The 25,461-nt window shown below is 40.5% G+C and overlaps 1 protein-coding gene across 3 annotated transcripts in view; it reads right to left on the bottom strand.

Annotated features, from left to right (window-relative positions):
* znf407 (zinc finger protein 407) overlaps window positions 1-25,053 on the bottom strand; it is a 137,129-nt gene extending 112,076 nt beyond the window's left edge. For all 3 annotated transcript variants that reach the window (XM_026293650.2, XM_026293653.1, XM_026293651.1), the window contains exons 1-4: window positions 24,959-25,053; window positions 22,809-23,493; window positions 20,328-22,568; window positions 13,527-13,641 (exon numbers count right to left, since the gene is read on the bottom strand). In XM_026293650.2, the coding sequence (XP_026149435.1) occupies window positions 13,527-13,641; window positions 20,328-22,568; window positions 22,809-23,427 (2,975 nt within the window). In that variant the 5' untranslated portion in view covers window positions 23,428-23,493; window positions 24,959-25,053. The remainder of the gene's footprint in view (window positions 1-13,526; window positions 13,642-20,327; window positions 22,569-22,808; window positions 23,494-24,958) is intronic.
* Between the last annotated feature and the right edge of the window lie 408 nt (window positions 25,054-25,461).

Here is a 25,461-nt window from a genome sequence, read left to right as displayed (position 1 = left end):
CACAGAGCAGCCATCAAATGTGTCTGCAGTCCTACTTGCCCATATTCTCTTTGTCACTTTTGCATGGCGTGGAAACTTTTTAGAATAATTGCTCACCCATACATGAACATTGATGACTAATACAGTATGTTAGATTAGTGGTGTTTGGTTGCAAAGAAGGGAAAGTGGGTGTTCTATTATCTTGTTCACTTGGTAGGCTGCATACTGTGAGAGTCAACATGAAAATAGAGGAAAGATTAATTTTGCAAGAGAGCCTGCACATTAGACTGCTGACCATAATAAGCTGCACAATAGTCTAATTCATTGGAAATTACAGTATCATACTGCATGTCTACATTCTGCATAATCAATATCTGCAGATTCCAAAAAACATTTAAATTGGTAATATTATAATGCCAAAAAGCTTCAACTGTATTAAAATATTTATACCAAATATGTGAAAATTGCATTTATATATTTGTCTTTTTCATATTTCTATGAGCACACATCACCACAGCACAGTCTGCACATTATCACTTTTTCTGTCTGTCGTTTCCTCCCTCTCTCTCACACACGCACAAATAGAAAGCCACAAACACAAGAAACAGAAACATGAAAATTCTACATGCTGTGTCCTTTTCAAATGAATGGCCAATTACAACTGTAAGAATTAACATGGCAAACAGAAATAATTGTTTCCTAAATTATACTAAAAAATAAAGTCATGAATTAATTAAAAATAAAATGTGTATATTATAGCTGCATCACAATTATTATTCAAAGTAATTACTGTTATAATTTTTCAATTTTCTTCATAATTCATGTAATCAAAATACATTCAGTATGGGCAATGGTTTTACGGCGTTATAGTTTCAAATGCAGAGAGGCCAAGTTCGGTACAAGCCAACCACATTAGCACACCGAGGCCCTTGGAGGATCCATTTCATCCCAGTGTTTAACTATCACTGGTGAATCTTACACTGAGTGCGCACAACATACGTTACAAACCCCCAACCCCTTGAGACACCGTGGCAAGCCACCCTACACTGCAATTAAGCCTCACTTCAGATTTCTGCACTGTGGCTCTAAAACTGATCACTGTGGATTAGCGTTATTAAATTAAATTGATTTAATGTGATGTTTATGTTTGTGACATACACATGGACACTCACGCGCAGATCAAACTCACTTGCAAGTAACACCCACACTGTGGAGTCTAATTTTGCTTTTATCTTGAAGTCAGTCTGAAAAAGATTACTGTGGGCGAATGTCAAAAGTTGAATTGATTATGTGACATTTGAATATCTATTTAATATAAACATGAAAATGCATACACGCACACTCTACACAGACCAGTCCACACACACTTAAAAGTAGCATGAGAACAACATCGAAAGTGGTCACTAAAGGAGGTTGAGAGCTGATCAATTTACAAAGCAAATTTAACAAAACTAAACAAAATAAAATAAAAAAAGACCTAACGATAAATTCTGCTACGTATTAAAAAACTGTATAATCTCCTCTGACATTCTCTCTAAGTCGCACTAGTGAAATGAATGTTTTTGTTTTTAGTTTTTTGTAAAAATCAGGATAAAATAAATCAATTAGGCTCAGCTAAAAACCCCTCATCTGGTGTAACAGAGTTGTGAAAGAGTGTAAAACTATTCTCTCTCCCTCTTCAGAAAGGTTATCACATTGTATCTTATTGCCTTTACCTGCTCCTATTCACTGTGAACATGCACTGATTTGAATAAGCACCGCACCAGAGGCTCTCTTATCAGATCCCAGACGGATATGCCAACACAGCAGTATCAGGTGCAAACCATCTCTCTACCTCCAAATAAGAAAAAAAAGGTTAGAAGTACAGAAAACAAAATAAAGAATAAGGAAGAAGAGAAGAAGAGTGTTGGTGCATCTGAGATCTGTGTCCTGATAACATGATCTGGCTGTAATCACATCTGGGCTTGATATGCAAAATTGACCAAAAGAGAAATACAGTTAATCCTTCTCTGGAAATGATTCCTTTTTCATTTTCTGTTTTACATTTCCTTTTTTCAGTCTAGAAAATATTTTCTACAAGTGCTGACCTACAAACTCATCAATTTATTTCACATATAAAATGCAGAATATAATGTACTGAATTTTTAAGTGGGATATTATTAAAAAAAAATCATTAACTGAGGCGATAAAAACAAATTGTAGATCCATTAATGTGCAACAATTATCCACCAAAGGCATGATATTTTAAAGATTTCATTTCATTAATAGCTTGCATCGGGACTTTCTTTCTCTCTATACACGGACACAGAAATGCAGTTCCATAAAGATGCGCTGGTTTCCAGTTTCGTGCTGATGATTGTTTTTGCTCTGTGAGAGGGAAAACACCAGCTTTGGAAGGCATCAGCCGGTGAGGGTAGCGAACATGGTACAACATGACCTCAGAAAATGTATCCTCCTCGGGTAGGTTAAACACACAAACGGACTCACACACAAACACGCACTGAGCTGTGCTCATTTCCCTAGTCCTCTTAGCAGGCTAACCTGCTCTCTTCATTAAGTTGCTGGGGGGACTTATCACTGAGTAGTCTTTGTCCTTGCTGTAATTGCCCTCTCGGCATGTCAGCCCCCCAACCACCCACTCACCCACTATCACAGCAGTCCCACACCCAGTCAGCCAGCCAGTCCAGCATCACCCCCCTTGTGACAGGCCTGGTGAGGCTGCGGTATGGGGAGCCTCTCCTGAGACCTGCTGATCGGCCCCTGAGGTCCACCGATATAGAGAGGCTTGTCCTAGTTAAAGCAGCACCGGCAGGGACACCCCTCTGAATAGTACGTCTGCTCTGCCACAAGCCCAGCCTCTGACTCCACTCATTTACCACTGCACTAACACCCACTATGATATTCTCACAAAACCTAGGAGAGAAACCTTCTCTTAAATTTTCTACTCTTCAAAGTGTAACTTTGACAAGCAGCAGACAAGTACATTGAAATGGGCCAACTACCTTTGTGGGCATCTACATATTTGACTAATTGTACATATCAATTTATATGTAATCCAAAATATGTGAGTTATGTCTATAACAAAGTTTTACTTCATTACCTGCCTTCTACAAGCTCTGACATTGCCACTAACATGCGTAAATATGCCCAGTATATGTTCTAGATGGATTAAAAAAAAACAAAAAAACAAATAGAAAACAAATATCAATTGAGATTAATGTTATCACAGATTTAAACAAACCTCTCAACAGAACAAACAGAATCTTAATTGCATTTCATTCATGCAAGAGATCCACTAGTACCACACACCAGGAAGTCACATATCGCCAACAGTATCTCTAACTGTCATTTTCTAGCAAGTTGCATGGCGCCATCTAATGTTTGCAATAAAGACTACAAGTCATGAAAACCACCACTTCTAAACAGGACTCAAAGAAACAAATTAGTTTTTTGGCTCTACTGAAAACGTATGTAGTGTGTAAAAGTCTAAGTAATCACATTTTGCTGGGGGGCTTGGAAGGCAGCAGTCAGACTTTAAAATGACCATAAAAGTCGGCAGAGTGGACCCCCTTAATTTGAAATTTAAGTGTAATAGACACAGAGCTATCAGTGTTCCAGCATAATTCTGACCTCTGTTTGTTTTGCTGAATAAACAGAATAAATGAATAAATGCTTCCTCTTCACAGAGCGCTCTCCTCCTCATCACGCTCAACTTTTTTTTCCCGCGGGGTAATTGATGTGTCAGCATTTTCACGGGAGGATGCAGGGGTTCAGACCTACGCCTCGGTCTAGAGAAGGCTCGGTCCCGTGGGGGTTAATGTGATGCAGGGTTGAGGGAGAGCAAAGAGAACATGGCTGACAATGGGGTCTTCTACTTTTCTGCTCACATGTCCACTCCTCTTTCCTGCAGACCTGACAATTGTGCACACTGGGCAAGCATCTCCCCCTACCCATTTCACCTCTCTTTATGCATTATCCTCCTCAAAAAAATTGTACCCCGCATCTGCCTTTGTCACAAGCTTTGGCACAATTCTGGTGGCAGCCACAAAGCCTGATTCTGACCTTTTCCACCACAAAGCCCAACATCAGCTACCAGGGCCACAGAAGATGCAAGCAAACAAAGTGTAAGACATAAAAGATATGTGATATGCAGTATAACGTTTTAATAACGTTGTTGCACCACATCTGAAATGCAAACATATTAAAGTGGACATAGTGCTTCTCTCATTAAATGCACAGCAGTGCCACCATTACCTAACCTTCTCCACTCTTGCATAAACACACACAAAGACCTCGTTGCCTTTCTACATCCCTGCATCCATCCAACGGATGCCACCAACAAGCCTTGGAAGTTTTTCTAGGGGGGTGTTTTATGCATCCCACGGGGCTTGGAGACAGTGAGATGTAGCTATAGCACACAGAGGATCCAGTCAAGGACACAGGCAGCATCACTCACTTCACCATTATTTGCTCATATTTAAAGCTAGGGAGGCGCAGGGGCTACCTGAGGGACTGTAGCAACACATGCAGAGGAGGATGGGTGATTTCAGAGTCCGACGGGTGTGCTGAACGACTGAGAGCTAAAAGAAACGCAACACAGGCAAGGAGAGAGAGAGGGAGGGAGTGACAAAGGGCTTTATATGTCAGCCCAGTGATACCAGCGTTTTTATGGCCGAATATTTTTCCCCTTGTCAGAGCTGGATAAGGAATCACCATAAGGTTGGGGAGCATGAATATTGCCCTTGAGGGCCCACTGTGACTGCTCCTGTTTATGGTTGACTAGCAATCAGCCAACAATTCAGGACCCACAACCCCTCATCCATCCACGTCAGCAATTAATCAATTAAACAGGCAGTGGGGAGGAGTGCGATAGCCTAGGTGTGTTAATACAATAGCCTGTTAAGACTGATGTAATTTCATCACTAATGTCATCCATTTATCACGCCTTATTATCTGTTTCACATAGACAATGGTCAATAAAACTTCATAAATCTGAGAATCATAGGATTTTGTGATATTATGCTTGAAGGATACACAGACTACAGAACATGAGGGCTAAAGTTAACATGTAAACCTACTGAAAAAGTGGAAAACCCATTGTGACAGACTGTAAAACAGAAATACAGACATTTTTTTTGTAATCTATCAGTAGAAAAGGGAACACTAAGATCACCATCTGATAACAGCACTGCCCTTAATATGTATTTTATTTTTCCTTACTGTAGGTCTGCCAAGAGGAGAGCCCAAGGACCATATCTGTGCTTAATCTTTATGAGTTAAAAAATAATAATTTAATGGTTGCTCTGGATAGCTGAGTGGTTTCAGTGGGCACTTGTACGGATGTTCACTGGTTTACATTACATCCGCAGTTTGAGTCCAGCCGTGGCCTTTCATCACAGTTCTCCCCCTTCTCTTTCTTTCCCTGCTGTCTGTCTCTGCAGCTCTATTGAATAAAGGCTAAAAGCACCAAAATATCTGAAAAATAAAAATAACAAAAAAAATTAACCCCTATTATGGATTCAAACTGGCTCCCAAACCCCACTTCAATAACCACAACCAGATATTCTTCCTGTTAAACCACAATGTCGCATGTTGAGTGTTTTATCATAGAGAACCGAGTGTGGCTCTGTACAAAAGTGTGTAAATAGACATGTTTGTGTAGGCGGAGGCCTTGTCTGCTTGTGTGCCTGGTGTGAGCATGTGTGGGCCAGACCACATGTGATATACACAAAGTGAGAGCGGTATTTGGCGTACCAATGGATATGAAGGCTTGTATCAGTAACAGGGTTTTTTGGACTCAGGCCACTGACAGCTGACAGTTTGTGTGAGTATTTCATAACTTTAAATGTCACCATTCTCAGGGCCAAAATATCTGAAAACTATTCCATGTTTCTCTGTGAATTTGAATTCAATTCCAGTGACAGAGGAAAAGGTCTTGGACACAGTACAGGGACAATGGACATTAGTATCGAACATAGTAATCCTGCTGTTTGGATTACAGACTTGTTAGTAATGCAAGCCTACTGTTTTATGTTTTTGGATCTGAACGATGTGTGGCTTCTGCTGCACACCCTGTCATTTGAGAAGTTTGATCTTCTTAGAGGATTTAGTCTGGGTTAGAAAGTGCTGATGTTGTGAGCTTGCAAAGCTCAAGAAGTCACTGTAAGTAATATTGGGCTATATATTTAAATGAACTTGACCTAACTGCTAATCATAACCATAATCCATGGATAATTGTTTGGAATCTGATCAAATTGCTTCATTATACTTAAGGACCTAATTCAGACAAGCAGCACAGTGTTGATTAATTCGACAATAAATACAGTATATAATCAAACAAACGGCATCATATTCATCATATCAGCTGGACAGCACAGACTGGCTAACATCCAATATTTAACAGAAGGCCAGAACCTGCCCTGTGTATTGGTCTAATGCTACTAACAGCTTCAGTCAGTCACAAAGAGCCGCCCTTCCACCCAAGCCAACATTTCCCCAGCACTTCCAGCAGGTACATCAGCTCAATTACGATGATGGCAATGACTGATTGCATTTTACCTCTCCCCTGTTCCCCCAATAAGTCTGGCCATCACACACACAGATACAGAGACAGACAGACAGAAGAAGGGAAAACGAGAGAGAAAGAGACAGACACTGAAATAGCAGCGTCATCTCTGGTGAGCTACATGCATCCCAGATGCAAGTCTCCGGGACGGTATCAAACATCTCAGTGGCAGACTCGCCATGAAAATAATCTATACCTACAGGAAGTCAATTAAAAAGTGCCAGGGGAGATTAAGAGCAGCTTGACAGCTTTTCATCAGGCCACAGGTTTGTCTGGGAGAACTAGCGTGTTGCGTGTTGGTTGTGTGAGTTAGTGCGCAGCAAAGTGTGTGCGTGTAGGTAGTGAAGACATGTTGGAAAGCGGGTGATAGTGGGGGTGGAGACTGTTCCTGAACACCCTTGAAAGCCCCCTCATGAATATTAAAAAGGCTCCTGGCAGACGGCAGCTCTGCCACAAGTTTGCAAACCAGTGTAATATGTCTGTTTGCGCTGAGAAAGGGCTCAGTAAGGATATCAATTAAATCAAGCTTTGTCAGTCTAAAGGCACTCTCAATAGAGGGACAGCCCATTCCCCTCTACATATCAGCTCAGGTTTGTGTCAACCATCCATCTCTCAACTTCCCTTCCGATTCCTCCTCTCTCCCAGTTGCCATCTTTATCAGCCTCAACCCATCCCCTATCTCCGCGTTCTCTCGCTCTGTCTCTCAAGCAGCCGGTAACTGAATGCACAAATTACTCTCCCCTCCACCTTTCAACTCCTACTAAATCTTTCCCCTTTTCCACTTTGCTGAGCTGGGATATTTTATTCCTCCATCAAACATGCATACCATTAATTAAGTTAAATTACTCCTGACTGCCAAATATCCCCTGCCCCAATGGGTGTCAACACAGAAATGCATGACTGTGAACCTGCAATGACACAGCCCCAACACTTAAACATGAGTTACAGCCTTTTCTAGCCCCATCCATGGGCAGATTACCAGACACTTTAGGCTGCTGGAATTAAGCATCATTCGCTCCTTCCCCTCCACCCAGCTTTTTAATAAGTGCACAAGGGATGACACTCGCACTTCTGACAATGAGAGGACTGATATTTTAATTACACCCCCTTTTTCATCTGCCTTCCTCTTCATCTTTTAATTGCTGTTGTTAATCACTCATTAACTTTGCTCTCTATTTTTTTTTTTCGCCTACAATATACCTTTGACATGATTATCTCTATAGAACGAATTGTTCAGCAACATTTTTTATAATAATTCAACATCTTTAAAGGATAAAGTTTGTACTTCTTTTGTGACTTGGTTTGAAGAAACGTTGTAAACTTATTTTACCAATGTTTCTCTGCAGAATGAAACTAATCTGCCTTTGTTAACTGATACTAATCTTTAAATTCCAAGTGTGTAAATGCTACCAAGAAGGGCTCTTGTAAAGCAAAAAATTACTGCTTCTCTTAATTTTTGTTCTGCAAAGTTGAGATTTAACAAGAAAAAGTGATAAAAACAACTGAAAAAGGCTGAGGCCACAAGTTTAATGTTTTAACAGAGAATCACTGAGATCATACATAGTGCAAACAATATCCTCTTAATTTCGACAGTCCTCAAGAGTAGTATAACTTACTATCATAAGCCTATGTGCTGTGCTGGCTCCCTAGCTTAACTACTGATCTTGCCATTTAGCGTTTAGACCCAGTGTTTTGTTTTTGTTTGTCTTTGATTAAAGGCAAACGCTTTGATTATGAAGCCCTGAGGCCCTGTTCTGGGCCCACTAAAGAGTATGAGATTGTTATTAAAACCTAATAGGACTGATCTGCTGACAGAGATTTCTCTTTTTGTCTCTCACGCTCAGCGATGCTGAGGCGAGTCCCAGTCAAACTCTGCAGAAGCGTCCTTTCGCCAACATGAGACTGACCAACCAAAAAGACTTTATCTCCCCAAAGTACTCGTGCTGTGTAATTTGAAATACAAATTTAAAAGCATTCATTGCATTTCTACTCAGTGTTACTCCTATAATCCAAACTCCACTAATGAAGCCATATGTTTGCTGTCATCTCTTCAGCTGGGAGATATCTGCAAGGACACATCACTTGTGGAGAAATAAAGTTTGACATCCAGCTCCAAAACAAGTATAAAAAGTGTTAAACTGTTCACTGCTGGATTTATATTGATACATTGATGCTGTCTAGAATTGATTTCTCTCTCTCCTCTCTTGCCTTTTTCTGTGTGTGTATGTGTGCCTGTGCGAGAGTGTGTTTCTATTGCAAAAAACATTAATTTTACAAACATCAGCCCAAGGCTACTAAACACATCCAATCCATTATGCTGCGCTTTATCGTGTTATGGGGGGTAACGGGCTGTAAAGCTGTCTCGGTCATAAAGAGCGATCGCAGAGTGCCGAGTCAAACCAGAACGCTGAGCTCTCCAAGCCATACGCAGCCCTCGTTATCATCAGAACAGCTCCTTCACATACTTAACCTTTCCAGACCAGCCTTTCTGCATTATTTTCCAAATGACCTTTAGCGTTACTTATTTCATTTCTGATAATGGCGCACTAAATTTAGCTAAATGCATCAGAGCAAAATGTGTTTATTTTGGTGAAGGGGACTTCAGTGACTGACAAGGACCACGTTCCCAGACACAAACTCTCAAGTGTGCAAAGCAGTTAACATTAATGTACCTTCCTGATGAGAATGAATACCACACCCTGTGTATGATGAGCACAGAAAGTAAGTAAAAAAAAAAAAAAATCGTATTTATCTTGATAAGGAGTACACGGAACAGAACAACTGCTCGCCATTTTATATCAAATATACAAAAGCATAAATATTTGGTCAAGGTTCACCACCTATAACTTCTAATGCAAACCATAATAGCATTAACAGATGTAAATAAGTCTGCCTTGGCTAAAAGTGCATAATTATTTTTATCAACCTTTAGAAACCTACCATACTTACTGAACCTGAGGTAAATATTCAGTGTTTACATCTGTTTTGCGTTAATTAATTCAGAATTCCTGCTTCCAGTTCCTGCCAACACATGGTGCATACCCTCTATCACACATAGCTAAATGATTTGAGACATTATGAGCTTTCAAAAGGTCTAACTCTAATATAAATACAAAGCTACCCTAGAGCTGTTGTATCACAGACACAATCCCTCAGCCTGTAAAGAGCAGTGTGTTTCACGCCTCGGCTGTATAAGTGGAGGGGGTGGAGGGTGTAGGGATCTTAGCGAAATCGCTAATGTACGTGATGATTAAGTGTAACTCAAATACTGAGTGTGTTGTTCATAGGCCTGACAGGCAGTAATTTGGTGTATTATATTCTGCGGTTTTAATTGCACGCCACCAACGTGTCCCTCTGACACGTTATGAAGCGATGATGTACAATTATTTCAGGGCGGCGGGAGATCAGCGGAGTGACATTATAATCATCTTCATAGGGATCCCTCTCTTCATCTGCAACAACCATTAATGTTTAAATCGGAGGAAGGGAGGGGAAAAAAAAAAAAAAACATAAAAATAGTTCTCAGGGAGTTCTAACCAGAATCTGTTTGAGGATTATAAAGAATCACGTCAGGGGAGAAGGAGAGGGGTGTGGATAGACAATAGAAGGGCTGAGTTAAGTGACGGCTTTCTCTGGATAAGCAGCAAGCTAAGATGTTCCTCCACTGTCACTGCCAGGCCTCACACTACTCATACAGGCCCGGGCATTAAGGCACATTACAGCGGATGAGCCACGCAGGGCGGAACTGATGGGCTATTCTGGGAACAGACCAGACAATCTCACAAGACAGGGGGGACATAAAAACCCTGACATGAGCCAGCCCCATCCTGTTAACAGTCAAATCACACACACAACACCCAACATGAAATCATGACTATATATACTCTCTCCAACACTAAGTCAAGAAAACTGAGACGAGGAAGGGAGGGAGGGAAAAACACAATGCAGCCTCCTCCACAAAAAACTTTAGCATGTTGCAAACTTTGGTTGTGGTGAGAAAGCAACGGTTTTTGTTTTAGTTCGGTTCAAATTCCTGAAGTGACACTATGAAATGGGCAGCTTATGACCCATAATCATAAAAACGGCAGTCCACAAGAGGACAATCCATGTCCATGATAGTGTTAATACTTCTAAGGCCCAGGCTGAGATATTAAACCAATGCCTCAAAGCATTTAGACTGTTTATGCATAATTTAATACCTACAACAGCACTAGATGTCCATTGCATCTTTGGGGAGGAAGAGAGAGCGGGAGGGTGGAAATGCTGAGTTCAGGGCCTTTCTGGTAGATGATGGAGGAGAGGAGGAGGAGGCTCATTAAGTGGCCGAGCCCCACTGTGGACAAAACACACCAGGAGGAAACACAAGAGTCTCACATGCTGGAGGATTTTTTTTAAACCAATTAAATATGAGAAATCTTATCTTGCATGCTAACATCCAATTTGTGTTTTTCTGCTGTTTTTGCACCTTAAGAGTTCTTTATAGGCAAATTAAGACAGATTGAAATGAGCCGATAGGCAGATGGACAGGTAAAGTGGAAGTGGGAGAAATCGTGAGGCACAGACAGAAAGCCTATAAAGTGTTAGGGATGATAAGCAAGGCGCTGACCAGCCCACTCAGATTTGATTGGCAGCATGGTCAAGGGTTTCACTCTGTGCTGGCCTTGCATTTGCATTTGTTAATTAAATGCCACAACAATATGATCTTTAACTATCAACAACTTCCCCCACTCCCAAGAAGAGATCAGCAACAGTGTGCAGAACCTAAAGTGAGGTGGACAGCTAAGCTGCAGCACATCCGTTCACCCGCGATGCTAGACCAGAAGTAATCTTCTATACTGAAAGTTTAACAAGAAAAACATGGCAATTGATGGCAGTGAGCAGAGTTTTTTTCTTGAATTTCTTTTTCTTTTTTTTTTTTTTAAGGAAAGGATAGAATAAATAGACAAAACATGTAAACAATATCCGAAGCGGATGTTCTAAAACAAAATAGTGAATGGAGCCCAACAAGGCCCAAGAGTCTGTAAGAATGAAACAAATTAATGAAACACAAATTTTATACTGTAAAAAGCAGTCAAAACGTGGAATTGTGCTAATTGAAATGATAAATGGTTATTAGATATAAAAATCCCCCCCAAAAAACTTTTTTTTGGTTAAGTGAATTGTTGCCCTGTCATTAGTATCCGCAGGAGAATGCAGAGCTTAATCGTGCTATAATCTCACTTTTCTAGGTCACCCAAAACAAAACGGGTAATCACATTACACATTATACCTGAAACATGGCCATCCATTAGTAATGTGCTTTAGGTTCAGATTAAGGACATACCATCCAACGTAAAAAGTTTGGGGAGGGAAGCAGGTTATGTGTATGTATGGCTCTGGCCTTAATGAGGGTGTTTCTAGGGGTTTCTTTGTGTTTGCTGCTCTTTAGTCAAGAGGAGAGATGGCCTGGTGATCAGTCAGGACTGAAAGCACATACCGGGCCGATTTGTCACCAGTGGCTGGCACTGGCAGCACACAGCTCCTCCATCCACATGATTTGTGAAACCAGGGGCTCTATTTAGTAGTCCCATTTAAAGGCATATTGGAGAACTGTTCCGTGTGTGTGTGTGTGTGTGTGTGTGTGTGTGTGTGTGTGTGTGTGTGTGTGTGTGTGTGTGTGTGTATAAAGCTAGACGCTTGGTCAAAGCCCAACATTTGTAGCACTTGGGAAGAGAAGGTTTTCAGCTGGAGGGCTTGTGAAACATGAGCCTTTCCTCTCATTAAAGTAGAAGCTGTGTTTAAACCAAAGCTTGTTTGCTCCTGCTGTAATATGTTTGCGAACATCAGCAGGAGCAAATAAACACATTCGCTCTGCTCAGCTTTAGAGGAACAGAATCGGCCTGCGACTGAACTAAATAGAACCATCTACACAGGATTACACTAAGGGAGAAACTAATAACTCTACATATGTCTTCATCTTAGGGAGCGTGTAGCCGCAGAAGCTCAATGGCACAAAGCTGGAAATCCTACAATTTACTCTATTCCCTGACTGCATGTTAAACAGCTTAACACGTCCATTTGAACATGGCATGGCAGTGAAGAGGTCTACCATGGGAATGAAACAAGCTGAACACAACATATGGTCTACACGTAGGGGGCATAAGGTAGAAAATAACCGTACTCTTGCACTACTAGGTATTTATAGGCTCATGGTTACCTACATAAACCTGCAATTAGAATTATTTGTACAGCTAAAACCATGAACAAGGTAAAATTAGGTATTTCTTTTACCTTTAATTAATAAGGAAATTTGACTAAGAGCAACACATTTTTTAAATAAGGCCTGGGAGCCCTTACAGAAAGTCTATCCACATATTAAGGTGACACCATTACTAACATTTTTTGATTGCAGTCATTTTTTGTCACTAATATAGGCATGTATATGTCTTTTAAATGAAAACTGCTTTGTGCCAAAAAAAAAAAAAAACCTGTGTATTTAGTGTCATCCATTGATGTGATCAGAGGTGTTCTCTAAACTAAATTTTAACTCTGCACACAACCACAGAACAGACTATGGAAGTTCTTTAAATGATCACTTTAGCAGCAAACGTATTCCACTTCTCTTACAGTGGTCCAACAGAGTCAAGTTGGCTTATATTGTAAATCACCATGAGACAAATGCAATTTAAAGTGGGCTGCACAACAGATACTGTAATTAGCAGACTGCACTTGATAGGAGGAACATACCATCCACCTGCTCAGCGGTGTTTGCTTCTCAACTTCAACTTGAAATCGATGTTAGTTAATATTGCAAAAAACTGCAATGATATCAAAACACACACAGAACAGCAGCACCTTCACTTTGATTTGACCATCCTTCATCTCCAATCTCAAAACGGGCCTTTGTTTCCCTCCTTGTTGGTGTGAATTTCATCACCATTTTAAGGAGTGGAGTTCCAAACATTATACTTGCTTTTAAAAGCTGTTAGTCCTTCTAACTCACCCACAGATGTCGCATTTGTACTCTCTCATGCCGAGATGTCTCTTCACGTGGTTCCTGGCGTCTCCTAACTGAGCAGTTGCAAAGTTGCAGATCTTACATGTGAAGGGCTTAGATCCTGCAAAATAAAGTATGGCAAGTTCATATGTAGTGATGTTTGAAAGAAAAAAGTAGAAATTTCAATAAAACAGGAGTGTATGACAGCTGGGCACAAATATGATTGTACACTACAGATCATTTTTCAATGCCAGGAATGTAAGACTATTATTAGTTCTGTGCTCGGACTTCGGTCTACTTCCCAACCACAAAATGACTTCAGCATTATAAAAACAGATGCCCTTCCACCAGCCCCATAAAAACTACAGTCACACTCCAAGTGCCAGGCATCTCTTCTTTCACTCTCTAACTATCCTTGTCACTCTCCTTCATCTCTTACCTACTCTTCCTTTGCCTGTGGATGAATAAATTGGATTCCAAAGGTCAGGGCGAATACGTAAATCAATTCTGTGTGCGCTCACTACCTCCCATTCCATCATTAAAGCGCTAATCACTCTGGCGGGCTTTGCAGGGAGGTTTCCCCCTAATTATTGTCATTAATAAGTCCAGAGGGCGGGGTAGTGTTTGAGAGAGTGGCAAAGCCTCTGCTTGCCATCCATCATTTAAGACCAGAGCTGCGAGGGCAGATGCCTGTGCTCTCTGTGTGATACAAAAACATCTACTAGATCACTTTAAAAAAAGAGAACAGGGTCAAAACAAACAGAAAAATGTGTATACAGTATAAATATATATATATATATATATATATATATATATAAAACAAAAGTTCAAATTAAGAATTTAGCAAAACATACCCTTAATTCAGCCTTAAACCTTACACTCTTTCACAAAACTAACAAAATCAAATGGATATTTTGTTTGGCAACGCAAGCCAGATTTGGGCCAGCATCACACAGTGCGACACTCCAATCTAAGTGGCAGCCTGGTATGATATCCACATGCGCATCTTTGAGCAAACCCTCACCCTCTCTCAGTACATATCCCAAGACATTCTACAATATTTATTCCAGGGGCAGTCGCTGATTTGATTAAGCACTTTGTGTAGATTACTAATTCGTTCATACACGGTTCACTTGCTGTGAGCTGGAAGAACGACACATCGAATTTTAAGCTGGTAACGAAGATTGAAAGGCAAGTCTGTGCTAACAAGGCCCATAAACACAGGGGGCGGGGGATGGGGGGTCCACGCATGGGCAACAGCAAAGTCAGCCTCTTCGTTTCACATGTCCCTACAGTATGCTACACAAACAAAAAAAGCACACAGTTACAGAGACACACACACAAAAATGAATAAAAGGCAGATAAACAAATAAAATCCCTATACATAACTTCACACCTAATGTGCAGACACCTTCACACAGAAAATCACACAACAAAATCAACACCCATAAAAAAAAAAAAAACAAAGAGACAGACATATACATTCACACCACACCAACACATACCTACATCGAGATTCAGAACCCCACCTCAGACCAGTATATACGTACATACAGACACACACATTAAATCACTCATGGACAAACAGAAAGAGAGATAATTCTTTCTCCTTCTCACTCACACATACACATACACAAACTGAAGTTGAGGTGAGAGAGAGGCGGGTGGGGTGCTGATTTGTCCAGATGGCTGGCTGAGTATGAGACATGGCAGAAAGGAGAGAGATGTAACATCCCTCAGTTCTCACATCTTATCACATTAATACTCCACCACTCCACTTAAACAGCCTCCGTGAAACTGAAATTGACCATCAATGCAGTGTCATGTTAAATTAATATTGCCATCCACATAGGGGCGATGTGGCTCCCTCACATCCCAGATGAGACAGGGAATGACTAATTCATTTCCTGAGAGGAAAGAAGAACCTCATGCAACGTTTCACCACACACACACACACACACACACACACACACACACACACACACACACGATATCTTAAGCCTTGCACATGCCACATGCTACTGTCAGAGGTTTGGCTTTAGCCTTGAAGTTTGGCAGAAGAGAATAACACGTGATAATTTTATACAAACATACTTTTGCTTTGTTATCTTTTTGAGTACAACAAGCTGGACCATTTTCTACTGCACAGTTTGCACAGCAACTATAAATAAACTGTCACTCTGAGGGTCACAGATATCTGGTTAAAATTTCTTTTCAAATGTCACATTGTTTTCAATTATTATGCCCAATAGATCTATTTTACATTAAAGGGAGTGGACTAAGATATGGTTAATGCAGCCCCATAATTCACAGAAACATTAAACAGGCTTCAGTGTGCATCTGCACCAACATGTGATAAATTTACTGTAATAGCATTCTGGAGGGGATATAAGGAAGGGAATAGCATCTCTCCCTCCTGCAGTGGGCAGTGGTTAAACACAAAGTTTGATGTCTGTGGAATTTTTTTTTTTTAATATGTCACAGAGATAATCTGATGATGTAGCTGAGACTCACAAAAACATATTAAAAAAAAAGAATTGTCAAAACTGAAGCAGCTGAGACTAAAAGCTTCTGAGTTTTAGTGCCCGCTGTGGGTTAAGCTCCAAAAATACTGGATCCTTCATTCCCATGATGCTTGATATAATACTTCGATTAAGGTTCTTGCTGACTGAATTGGCTGTGTCGTTGCTTGTGGCGTCCCATTAGTTTAACAAATGAAAACATTTTTTTCTTTCTATTTCTTGGGGTGCTACTGTTCAACTGTCTTTATGTTGTACTGTAATTTAAAATACCAGGATCTCTCTCAATGACCCCTTCCCTGAAAAAATAAAAAATCCCAAATCATTTAGATTTTCCAAATAAACAATGTATTAGGTATGAGTAAACCACCTGGAGTTACAATTTAACAATACAGATTATTTACAAATACACGTAGGACCCAAAAATATACATAGTAGATCACAATAAGACAAAGAAAACCGAAAGTATTAATTAATAATGTAAAAAACTAATGATTTACTGCAAATCTATGTCCCTGTCATTACCCTAAAGACAAGCTGGCAATCTATATTTTGTCATCAAAAAACCCTTTCTCTCCTGGGATCCACTGTCCTGGGCTTTCTAGGTCTTTTTTTAACGCAGTCTCTATTGTCTTTGCATTCTTGATCTGAGATGTTATCGTAATGGTGCTGGAGAAGTTCTTTTATCTTGATAATAACATTCCTTGGTTTGCCATCTGAGCAATTCCAATTCATTTTCTGTGCCCAGGACTGGTATGTCCACAGTCATCATGAACAAACATCTAGGGGGCCATATTTATTTTTTGTAATGCTAAAGATCTGATCTCCTACCTCTGGATCCACAGTCTGCATAACAATGACGGGTAAGATATTTGGAGCTGTTGGCAGCTGGTAGCCACTGTAGAGTTATTAGTGGAAGCTCCATCTGATGACGATGGCATATTAGGTGAAAATTGCATCTCAGCGCCAGTTGAGGAGGAGCTGCGGGCCACCGTCTATGGTGGGCTGAGTGAAAGCAAAAGATACAGCTGGTGAAACTGTTCTTACCATGGTGCTAAAAAATACTGTTCATAGTTCCACTCTTCTCCATCATCCCTGGAGTTCACCCTTTCCACCATCCAATTCAGAGGCTCTCCGAAGGAATTGTTGTCCTTGCGAAGTTTGGTTAGCTACTGCCTCAGCACCCCAACAGCTATCCTGAGAGACAAATTGTCCTCCAGTGCAAGTGTCTTCTTGTGCAAGCTCATCCAAAGATTTCTGAAGCCTGGACACTTTCCTCTGCACAGACTGTTTCAACAGTTCCTCTACTGCCTGCATGGTGATCGCTGCAGCAGGAGGTGCTGGCATAGAAAAACAGCAATTAAATCTAGAGCTGTAAATACTTCAGTCTTGTACTAATGTACTTTCTATTTTCACTTTGATTCAGCATTCATCTTTTCAAATACATGCTTCTTTCCAACTGGTGCCTCTACATTTATTGATCTCCCAAATCCATGCAACGATAAACACAATAGTGAGAGATGTTGATGGTTAGTATAGAAACTATTCAGATAAATTAGCACCATACAAAGGTCCTTTGTATGGTATTTACCTTTAGAATGTATGTTCTTTGCATCTAGATCTTATTATGAACTTGACTTGGGCTTAATAGTAAAATTAAAATGTAAGATGTCAATAAGAAGTTCCATCTGTTCTGGATTTGAAGGAAGGTTCTTCATTATCAAAACATCTGAGGACAGTGGAGATTTTAATTTCCCACAATGCTCTAAAAGTGTTTTCAAATGCTCAGTCAGTAAAAGATAAAATCCTGGGAGACAACATTACATTTGGCTCTTAGAAATTTCAATATCAAAAGTCCATGCTGGTTAAAATTTTAAAATTCCCTGATATAAGGCAGGCGACTGGAACACTGGTCATTTTACTTTTCAGTTATTTCTACAAGAACACAGTCACCCTGTGTGTGAACATGCATGACATGTGTCCCCATTACTTTAAGGCTCAGTCTGAGGTCAGACAGCTCACTTCAGTGAAAAGATGACCAATTTACCTAAAAATGCTAATTTCAGACATACCCCACAAGCATGTGTACTCATTTCCTTTAAGGGACAAATTGACAAATCTGTGTGCTACCTCCCACTACCGTCTCCTGATTTCACTGATTAATCAAATGAATAAAAACTAGGTCTTAATTAAAAGGATCTGGACATACTCCCAACCCAGAAACTGGCAGACCCCCACTGTGCTACTCCACAGCCCTACAAACAATCTCACAGAATAAATGACTGCCATATAAAAGGTGAATATTTCACTGTAATGAGCGAACTTAGCAATAATAGCAACTGGCATATGTTGTCAAAATGAAGAGAAATAGGTGCTTTCCACAAGCAAAAACAGAACAGCATGAATGAAAGTAAAGATGTAATCTCATAAACAAGAACATAACTCAACTGAATAAAAAGGAAAAAAAACGAAAAAACAAAGTATTCATCATTTGAAGCATCGCAACGTGCCCTTGACTTGAAGCCATTCGTTGAGACCTTAGTGTCACAGCTTTCATTTTCTTAAGTAACTCTAAGTAAATGACCTCAAAACTCAAGAATTATGACATAGGGTAAAATTATGAATACATATAGACTAACTGTTAATAAGAAGAAAGTGGGGGCTCAACATTAATCATCAGGATTTTAACCTCCAATTCTTTAAGCAATCCGCTCTGAGCAGTGAGCAATCTGACTTTGGCACACAAGGTGACTGGAATACATACCATAAAAAATAAGGACAAAAATGTTTGTGTAAAGTTCAATTATTCCCAGCAAGTACATTGATTATTCCTACTATACTGCTCAAGCAACACAATGTAAGGTTATTTTAGAGCAGCACACTTTAGAGGAATACAAAGAGATAAAGGAGTGAAATCAGCACACTTTTTGAAGTACATCACCAGTATTTTGTGAGGACATATAGGGAAAATTAGCTCTGGGTTTTACATGTGGTAGCATAGAGCATGGACTTCAATTAAAGTCCCATTTAAGTTTGGGCTAAAATGGGGTTGGACCACAGTAGGCAGAGAAGGGCGTTTATTGATGGCGCCCTCACATCTCATTCCTGCATTAAGTTGAATTGAAAAGCAATTAATACACATAGTCAGGGAAAAGTAATGGAGCGCCCTATGTTTTTAACCTGCCGGACATTTCCCAGCCAAAACCCTGACCAACGCAGCCCTGCTTTGCATTATAAATGACAAGATAAATCTTAATGGATTGAGGATAATCACCTAGCCATGAAGGCTGACATATACACACATTCACTAGGCATACAACCTCTCACACACATATACACAAACATGGACGTACAGACACAAGGGAAATTAAAGGCTTTGAATACGTCTGCATTGATTATTTTAAATTATTAGCCCACCTCTCTTTGGATCTCCAATGCTTTTAGCCTAAGCTTTAACACATTTACAGAGACTTATTGACTATAATTACAACTGAGTCTTGGTAATGGACACATCAATTATGAGTTGCACATGTCTCTGACCAAGCGTTGCTCAGGGAATCCCAATCTGGGGTCCATTAGCGTCTCTCCTGCTGTTCTGAAGCTCAATCCGTCTTTACCTTCACCTCTACTGAAACAGCTATTACCTGGCTGCAGTAGATAGCAGCCCTAACATTAGCCTGAGCTGCCAAAAGAGTCTGTATCTCCCCACTCAATACTGCTGTACCTAAAAACAAAGGTATTAGTTGAGCAGCTACAAAAAGCGAATATTGTTTTCCTTTTAGAATTTTTAGTAAATCTCAATGCGTGTGCAACAGACATTAAAATACCACAAAGTCAATCTGCAGCAGTTACAGGAGGTTAAATTGTTCATACAGCTACTGTGACGTTTTTATATTGCATTTATATATACACACTTTTTAAATTTTTCTAACCAAAATCTTATTTTTAGTTTAAATTCTTAAAAATAAATTGCATCATTAACATAAAAAATATAAGTCAGTCTCTCATATATTTGGATGGAGATAAGATATACACTGAATATACAAAGTATTAAGATCAACTTCTTAACACTCCTTTGTCATATTGTGTTTAAACAAACTCATAGCAGGCTGTAGGGTTTAGCTGCTACTCTAATTCATCTCCTTTTTTTAATCCTATGCATAATAACTGACAGTAACTTTGACCTGCTCTTGCGTTTGTGGGTATACAAACACAGTGTGAGTGGGTGTGTGTGTGATACAGACAGTAGGAAAAAGAGTGCTTGAGTAAATAGAAACATGATACATACCGGTGTGTGTACGAATGTGTGCCAGGAAAGCCATGGAGTTGCTGCTCTTGCACACTTTGCCACAGTATTTACACACACTGCCCTGGTTCTCCTCTCGCTCACGGTTGATCTGCTCTGTGTCCTCCAACACGTACTTGTTGACCTCCCTCAGGAGCTCCTCATGTTTCTCCTTAATGTGAACAAACAGCTCCTGCTCCGATTCAAAGCGGTCTGTGCATTTCACACACTTAAAGCTCGCTCCCCCTTCGGGCAGCTCCTCCACACTGTTCTGCTCATTGCGGAGGTGAGCGGCGCTGGTCAGGTGCTGGTGTAGGTTGCTTTCGGTGTAGAATGATTTGCCACACACCAAACAGTGAAAATGCCTTTCCTTGGACGGGTGCTTCATTGAGATGTGGACATTGAGACCGCTGATGCCATCGGCCATGAAGCCACAATCCTCGCAGCGAATGCGAGAGCTGCTTCCTTTAGCTTCCTCTCTAACCTTCGGTTCCTTGGGTTTGAGCTTCTTGACATATGCAGAACTGGAACCCAGGATATCGGAGGGAAGTGGTAAGCCTCCAGTCAGGCAAATCACAGCAGTCTCCCCTTCTAGAGCCAGGCCCTCCTGCAGTGTCTGCTCCTGCTCAGCAAGGGCCTTCATGGATACAATGCAGGCATCAAAGGGAAGAGCTTTGGACATTTGTGTATCCAAATGAGGGCTGTTGCTTTTTGCATTTAAATGTTCATCTCCTGATTGTTTGCCCCCTTCCTCCTGATTCTCTGTCTGTGCAGACTCATTCTCTGCAGGCTGAAGATCTGTTGGAGCCTGCTGGATTTCAGACAGTACTGTAGGGCTATTAGTCTGGTTGTTTGGATCTAGTGCATCACCAGTGGAAGATGTAATATGCTCTGTTCGCTTCTCATCTGCATTTCCAGCCACACTAACCACAGCACTGACAGGTTCTATATTGACAGATGGTTTAGCTATATTCTGACCTTCCACAGCTTGACTGTCATCAGAACAAAATTCAGACTCTTCTGTGGGGCTAGGGGGTTCATCTTCAGTATCAGAGTTTGCCCTCGTAAGGTCAATGACCTCCTTCAGCTTCAATGGGAGTGATAAAGCTTTTTGTCCCTCACTGTTCCCCAGTGCCTCCAGGTATTTCTGGCTTTTTTGTTTGTGCTTCTCTGTGTTGGCATGGCGAGACATTTCCCTGTTTGTTACAGCATAGTAGTTACATGCTAGACAGACATACTCAAAGTCTTTGGTGTGCTTTCTCTTGATGTGAAGATGGAGAGAAGGGGCTGATTGTGCTACAAAATCACAGTGGCTACATGCATTAACAGTGTCATGTTGAGTGATTTTCTGGCTTATGTCTGACTGAATTTGCTCTTCTCCACTCTGTTCTTTGGAGGCCATGTTGTCAGACTCCTGCTCTTTGTCAGTAGTCTGTGAGGCTGCATTTGGTTCCTGGACTTGTGTACTTGTGGTTTCCTGCAGTGTTGCACTTGTGTGATTGTTGTGTGCGTTCTTATTTTCACACTCTTGTGCACGTCTAACATGTTTCTTGGTGATACAGTGACGATCCATGTCTCCTTTGGTCACACAGCTGTAGTTGCACAGAGTGCAGCTGTAGCCATACTCCTTGCTGTGTTTGCGGCGGACATGAACACTGAGGTTGGTAGCATTGGACACTACCAGGCCACAGTATCCACAAGTAGTTGTGGACCCTTGTTTTGGTCTTCCTCGTTTCTTTCTGGGAGGTTCAAGCTCTAAATCCTCCTCTTCCTCAACCAACACAGCTTTAGAAGCCTTAGCCGCATCATCATTTTCCTGTTGTCCTTCCTTCAAAGTTTCTTCCTCTTCTCCGCTAGCCTGAGCTCTATCATTTATATTTTCAGCATCTTCAGCATTGTCTCTGCTTACACACTCAACACAGACTTCAAATGAGGAAGATTCCGCACTTTGCTTACCTTCAAGCTGCTGCCTGTGGCTATCTGAGGACAGGTGAGTGTTCATCCACTCAGATGTGGCCGAAAAAAAGTTACACAATTTACAACGGTACCACTCCTGGTCCAGGTGTTTGACTCGAGAGTGACTTTCCAGTAGTGCAGGGGTGCTGACCCTGAAATCGCAGTACGCACATTTGAGCTGGAACCTGCTGAGAGTACGTTTGGGTGCTACGCTCGCTGGAACACCCTTCATTGGGCTGCCTGGATCCTCAGCTTCCTCTTCTTTATCCATGTTCTCATCAGCATCATCTGAAAGACATTTCAATTAAATGCCTTTCAGATCACAGTTTAAACTCTATTACACTATTAACATTTTTTAAACATTGCTTGCAATCATTAAAATCCATGCAGAAAGAGAGTAAGAACACTTAGCATTACATGCCTCTAAGGTTAACACCACTGAAGTGAAAATTCAACCTAAATGATTCATGCCTGGGACTGGTAAAAATTTATCAACATTCAGTGAAACTAAAAACAGCATATACTCACATGTGTATGGGATGTCTTTTATATGGTATCTCTGTATGTGAACATCAAGAGGAGCCTTGTCCCTAAATTCTTGCCCACAGTAGTTGCAAGAATGAATCATCTTAGGTTTTGGAGTTCGCTTGCTTACTCTTCTCTCTTGAGTAGGCATCACTTCATCCTGGTCTGCTTGAAGGTTCCCTAAAATACTCTGCTTTTTAATGGAAATCTTAGTGTTCCTGCTATTGTCAGCGTCTGCGGCTCCCACTGCCAGAAGATCAGACTCCTGGTTAACTTCTGCAGCACTTTCAGTCTCAATCTCTACCTGGATTTCAGCTGGACTCACATCAGAGTCTTTTTCATTTGTTTCAGCTGGTTTCATAGTTTTATCTATGTTCTTTGAGTTCTTTCCATGCTTTCTTGCATTGTGAATCTTGAGTGATCTTGGGCATTTGGCTGAGAAGCCACAAATTGTGCAGACGTTGTCCCGATCCTCTGCTACAGAGTCTGGCCCCAGCTTCTCATCTGCTTCTTCAGCTTCAGCAGTCCTACTGGAAGAGTCTCTTTTAGGTTCCTCCATTTCCACATCATCTGGCTGCACCTTCCCAGTGGTCTCACTTTCAAGATCTTTGTCCCTATTCATATCATATCCTGTTAAAATATTATAGCAGTGAAGTTGATCTGTGTTGTCAAAGTTAAATCAAACTTCCTGAGGGAGAAAAACATAACTTAGTTTAGCACATTCAGTGATCTCAAACAAAATTAAATTAAATGAATTAAATAAAATTCTGTAAGGAAGTTTAGCTACATGTTGTGTAATTAACCACAAGTGTTTGAAAAGATCGATCTTTCAGCAACAGTCTGAACAGGCACAAGGAAATGTCGCCATCTAGTGTTTCCAGATTCAAATTGCTTGTTAAAATAGTTGGCATGAGAGTTGAGCAAAAATGAGAAAAATATGTCAGCTTAACTCAGCCATTAGTAAAGTATACACATGTCATTATTGGTATAAGATGCATTACTACGAAGCCTGTAGACACGATTTAGTAGTTTTACAGCCACTGCCAGAATTAAATCAATTTAATCATTCAAGTCAACTTTAATATTCATGAATAGGTATATTTCCAATAGTTTTTTTGTTTTAGTGGCACACATGGCAATTTGTTTTACAATGGCAGAGTTCAGTGCATCACAAGTGTTGCTATTTGTCTGTATCTGTGTACATACAGCATTTTTAATCACGTGTAACCAAACTACCAGTTTTCCACAATCCAAGTTGCCAACAAAAGGTCAAATTGTTTATTTAACCACCTTTATCTAGGCTGCAGATGAAAACTTAACGTTAACGTGACATGACATGCTTTATGCTTGGTGACGATTTCAGTGAGCACAGTATATCCTTTCTTCATATTCACATATGAACATGTTTTTATTTCTCATAGCAAGACCCAAATGCAAATACAGTAACTCCAACAGGGGTTCACGTCGGTTCACATGAGTTCTGTCAATACGCACTGTAGTTCATAAACACACGCTGCATCTGTTTAGGTGCTGCTCGGTCGCCTTTCTAACAGAACTTTGAGTACAACTCAGCGACACCACTGTCGATTTGTTGAACCCTAGTGAGTGAATTTCCAGATGTTTAACTGATGTTGCCAGGTGTCTGAGACTAGTTTGACGTCGTAGTTAGGTAACGTTAGTCTGATTTGAAGTAAGCCGAAGAGGTTTTAGACTGCATGTTGGAAATTATAGCGACACGGCAAAACATCATGTTTTGCACCATAAAGTACAATGTCAAGTCTTTTTTCGTGTCGTTTATTGCACCAACAGCACGTTCATTTGTTGTTCACACTGCTGCTGGTTACTACGGCTAACATGCTAACTAGCAATATTTTACCCAACTGTACATCAGATACGCACAGCGCGACCAATTAAATTGGTAGATTAGCTCCCTCATCCAATCAGAGCGAGGCTAGGGCGGGACTAGAACACACCAAGGCTTGGAAAACGACGGCAGCACAGAGGCCCAAAAAGGAGGCTAACGTCGACCTTTGAGGTTGTGGTTTATATTGCCATAATAAAGCTTGAAAACTCTCCAGAAAGTCGTCTATCATTTCAGTAAAAAACCCCCAATCAATATGTAGACACCATAATCAAATCATAATTAAACTTACCCTTTGTTGTGTGACTATTTCCACTGTCCGCGCTTTTTGATGCTAGACACAAATGGCGTACCGTAGCATGAACCGTGCGTCACACGACGACGGCCTTACGTCCTTTTCTCTACGTCAGCTGATTTGGTCACGTGATGAATTCAGTGTCCGGGGGAAAAATTATTTTATGACAGAAAATTGCAGCAGATATAAATTTGTGACGTGTGTCAGTTTAAAGGAAGGTATATTAGGAAGTGATGTTTTTACGGTTATTGTGTACATTTAGGTTTAATTAAAGAGTCAGTTTATTGAATTTGAGGGTGACAACGTTCTGTTGCAGAAGCTGCGTTAAGGACTGATGACATGGTTTATTAGTAGGCCTAACTATTTTGTTTACTACTTGCACACTACTACTCTACTTGCAAAGGGAATTTTAATGTAAATGTATCACAAACTTTTACACTGTAGTATTCTGTAAAATTAATAATATTTAGTGTCTGAATGAGGGAGTTGTCTTTGTGTTT

The sequence above is a fragment of the Mastacembelus armatus genome, chromosome 16 (assembly GCF_900324485.2).
Source record: "Mastacembelus armatus chromosome 16, fMasArm1.2, whole genome shotgun sequence".
Taxonomy (NCBI): Eukaryota; Metazoa; Chordata; class Actinopteri; order Synbranchiformes; family Mastacembelidae; genus Mastacembelus; species Mastacembelus armatus.
Note: the sequence above shows the minus strand (reverse complement) of the source record. Positions and strands in the feature narration are given on the sequence as shown.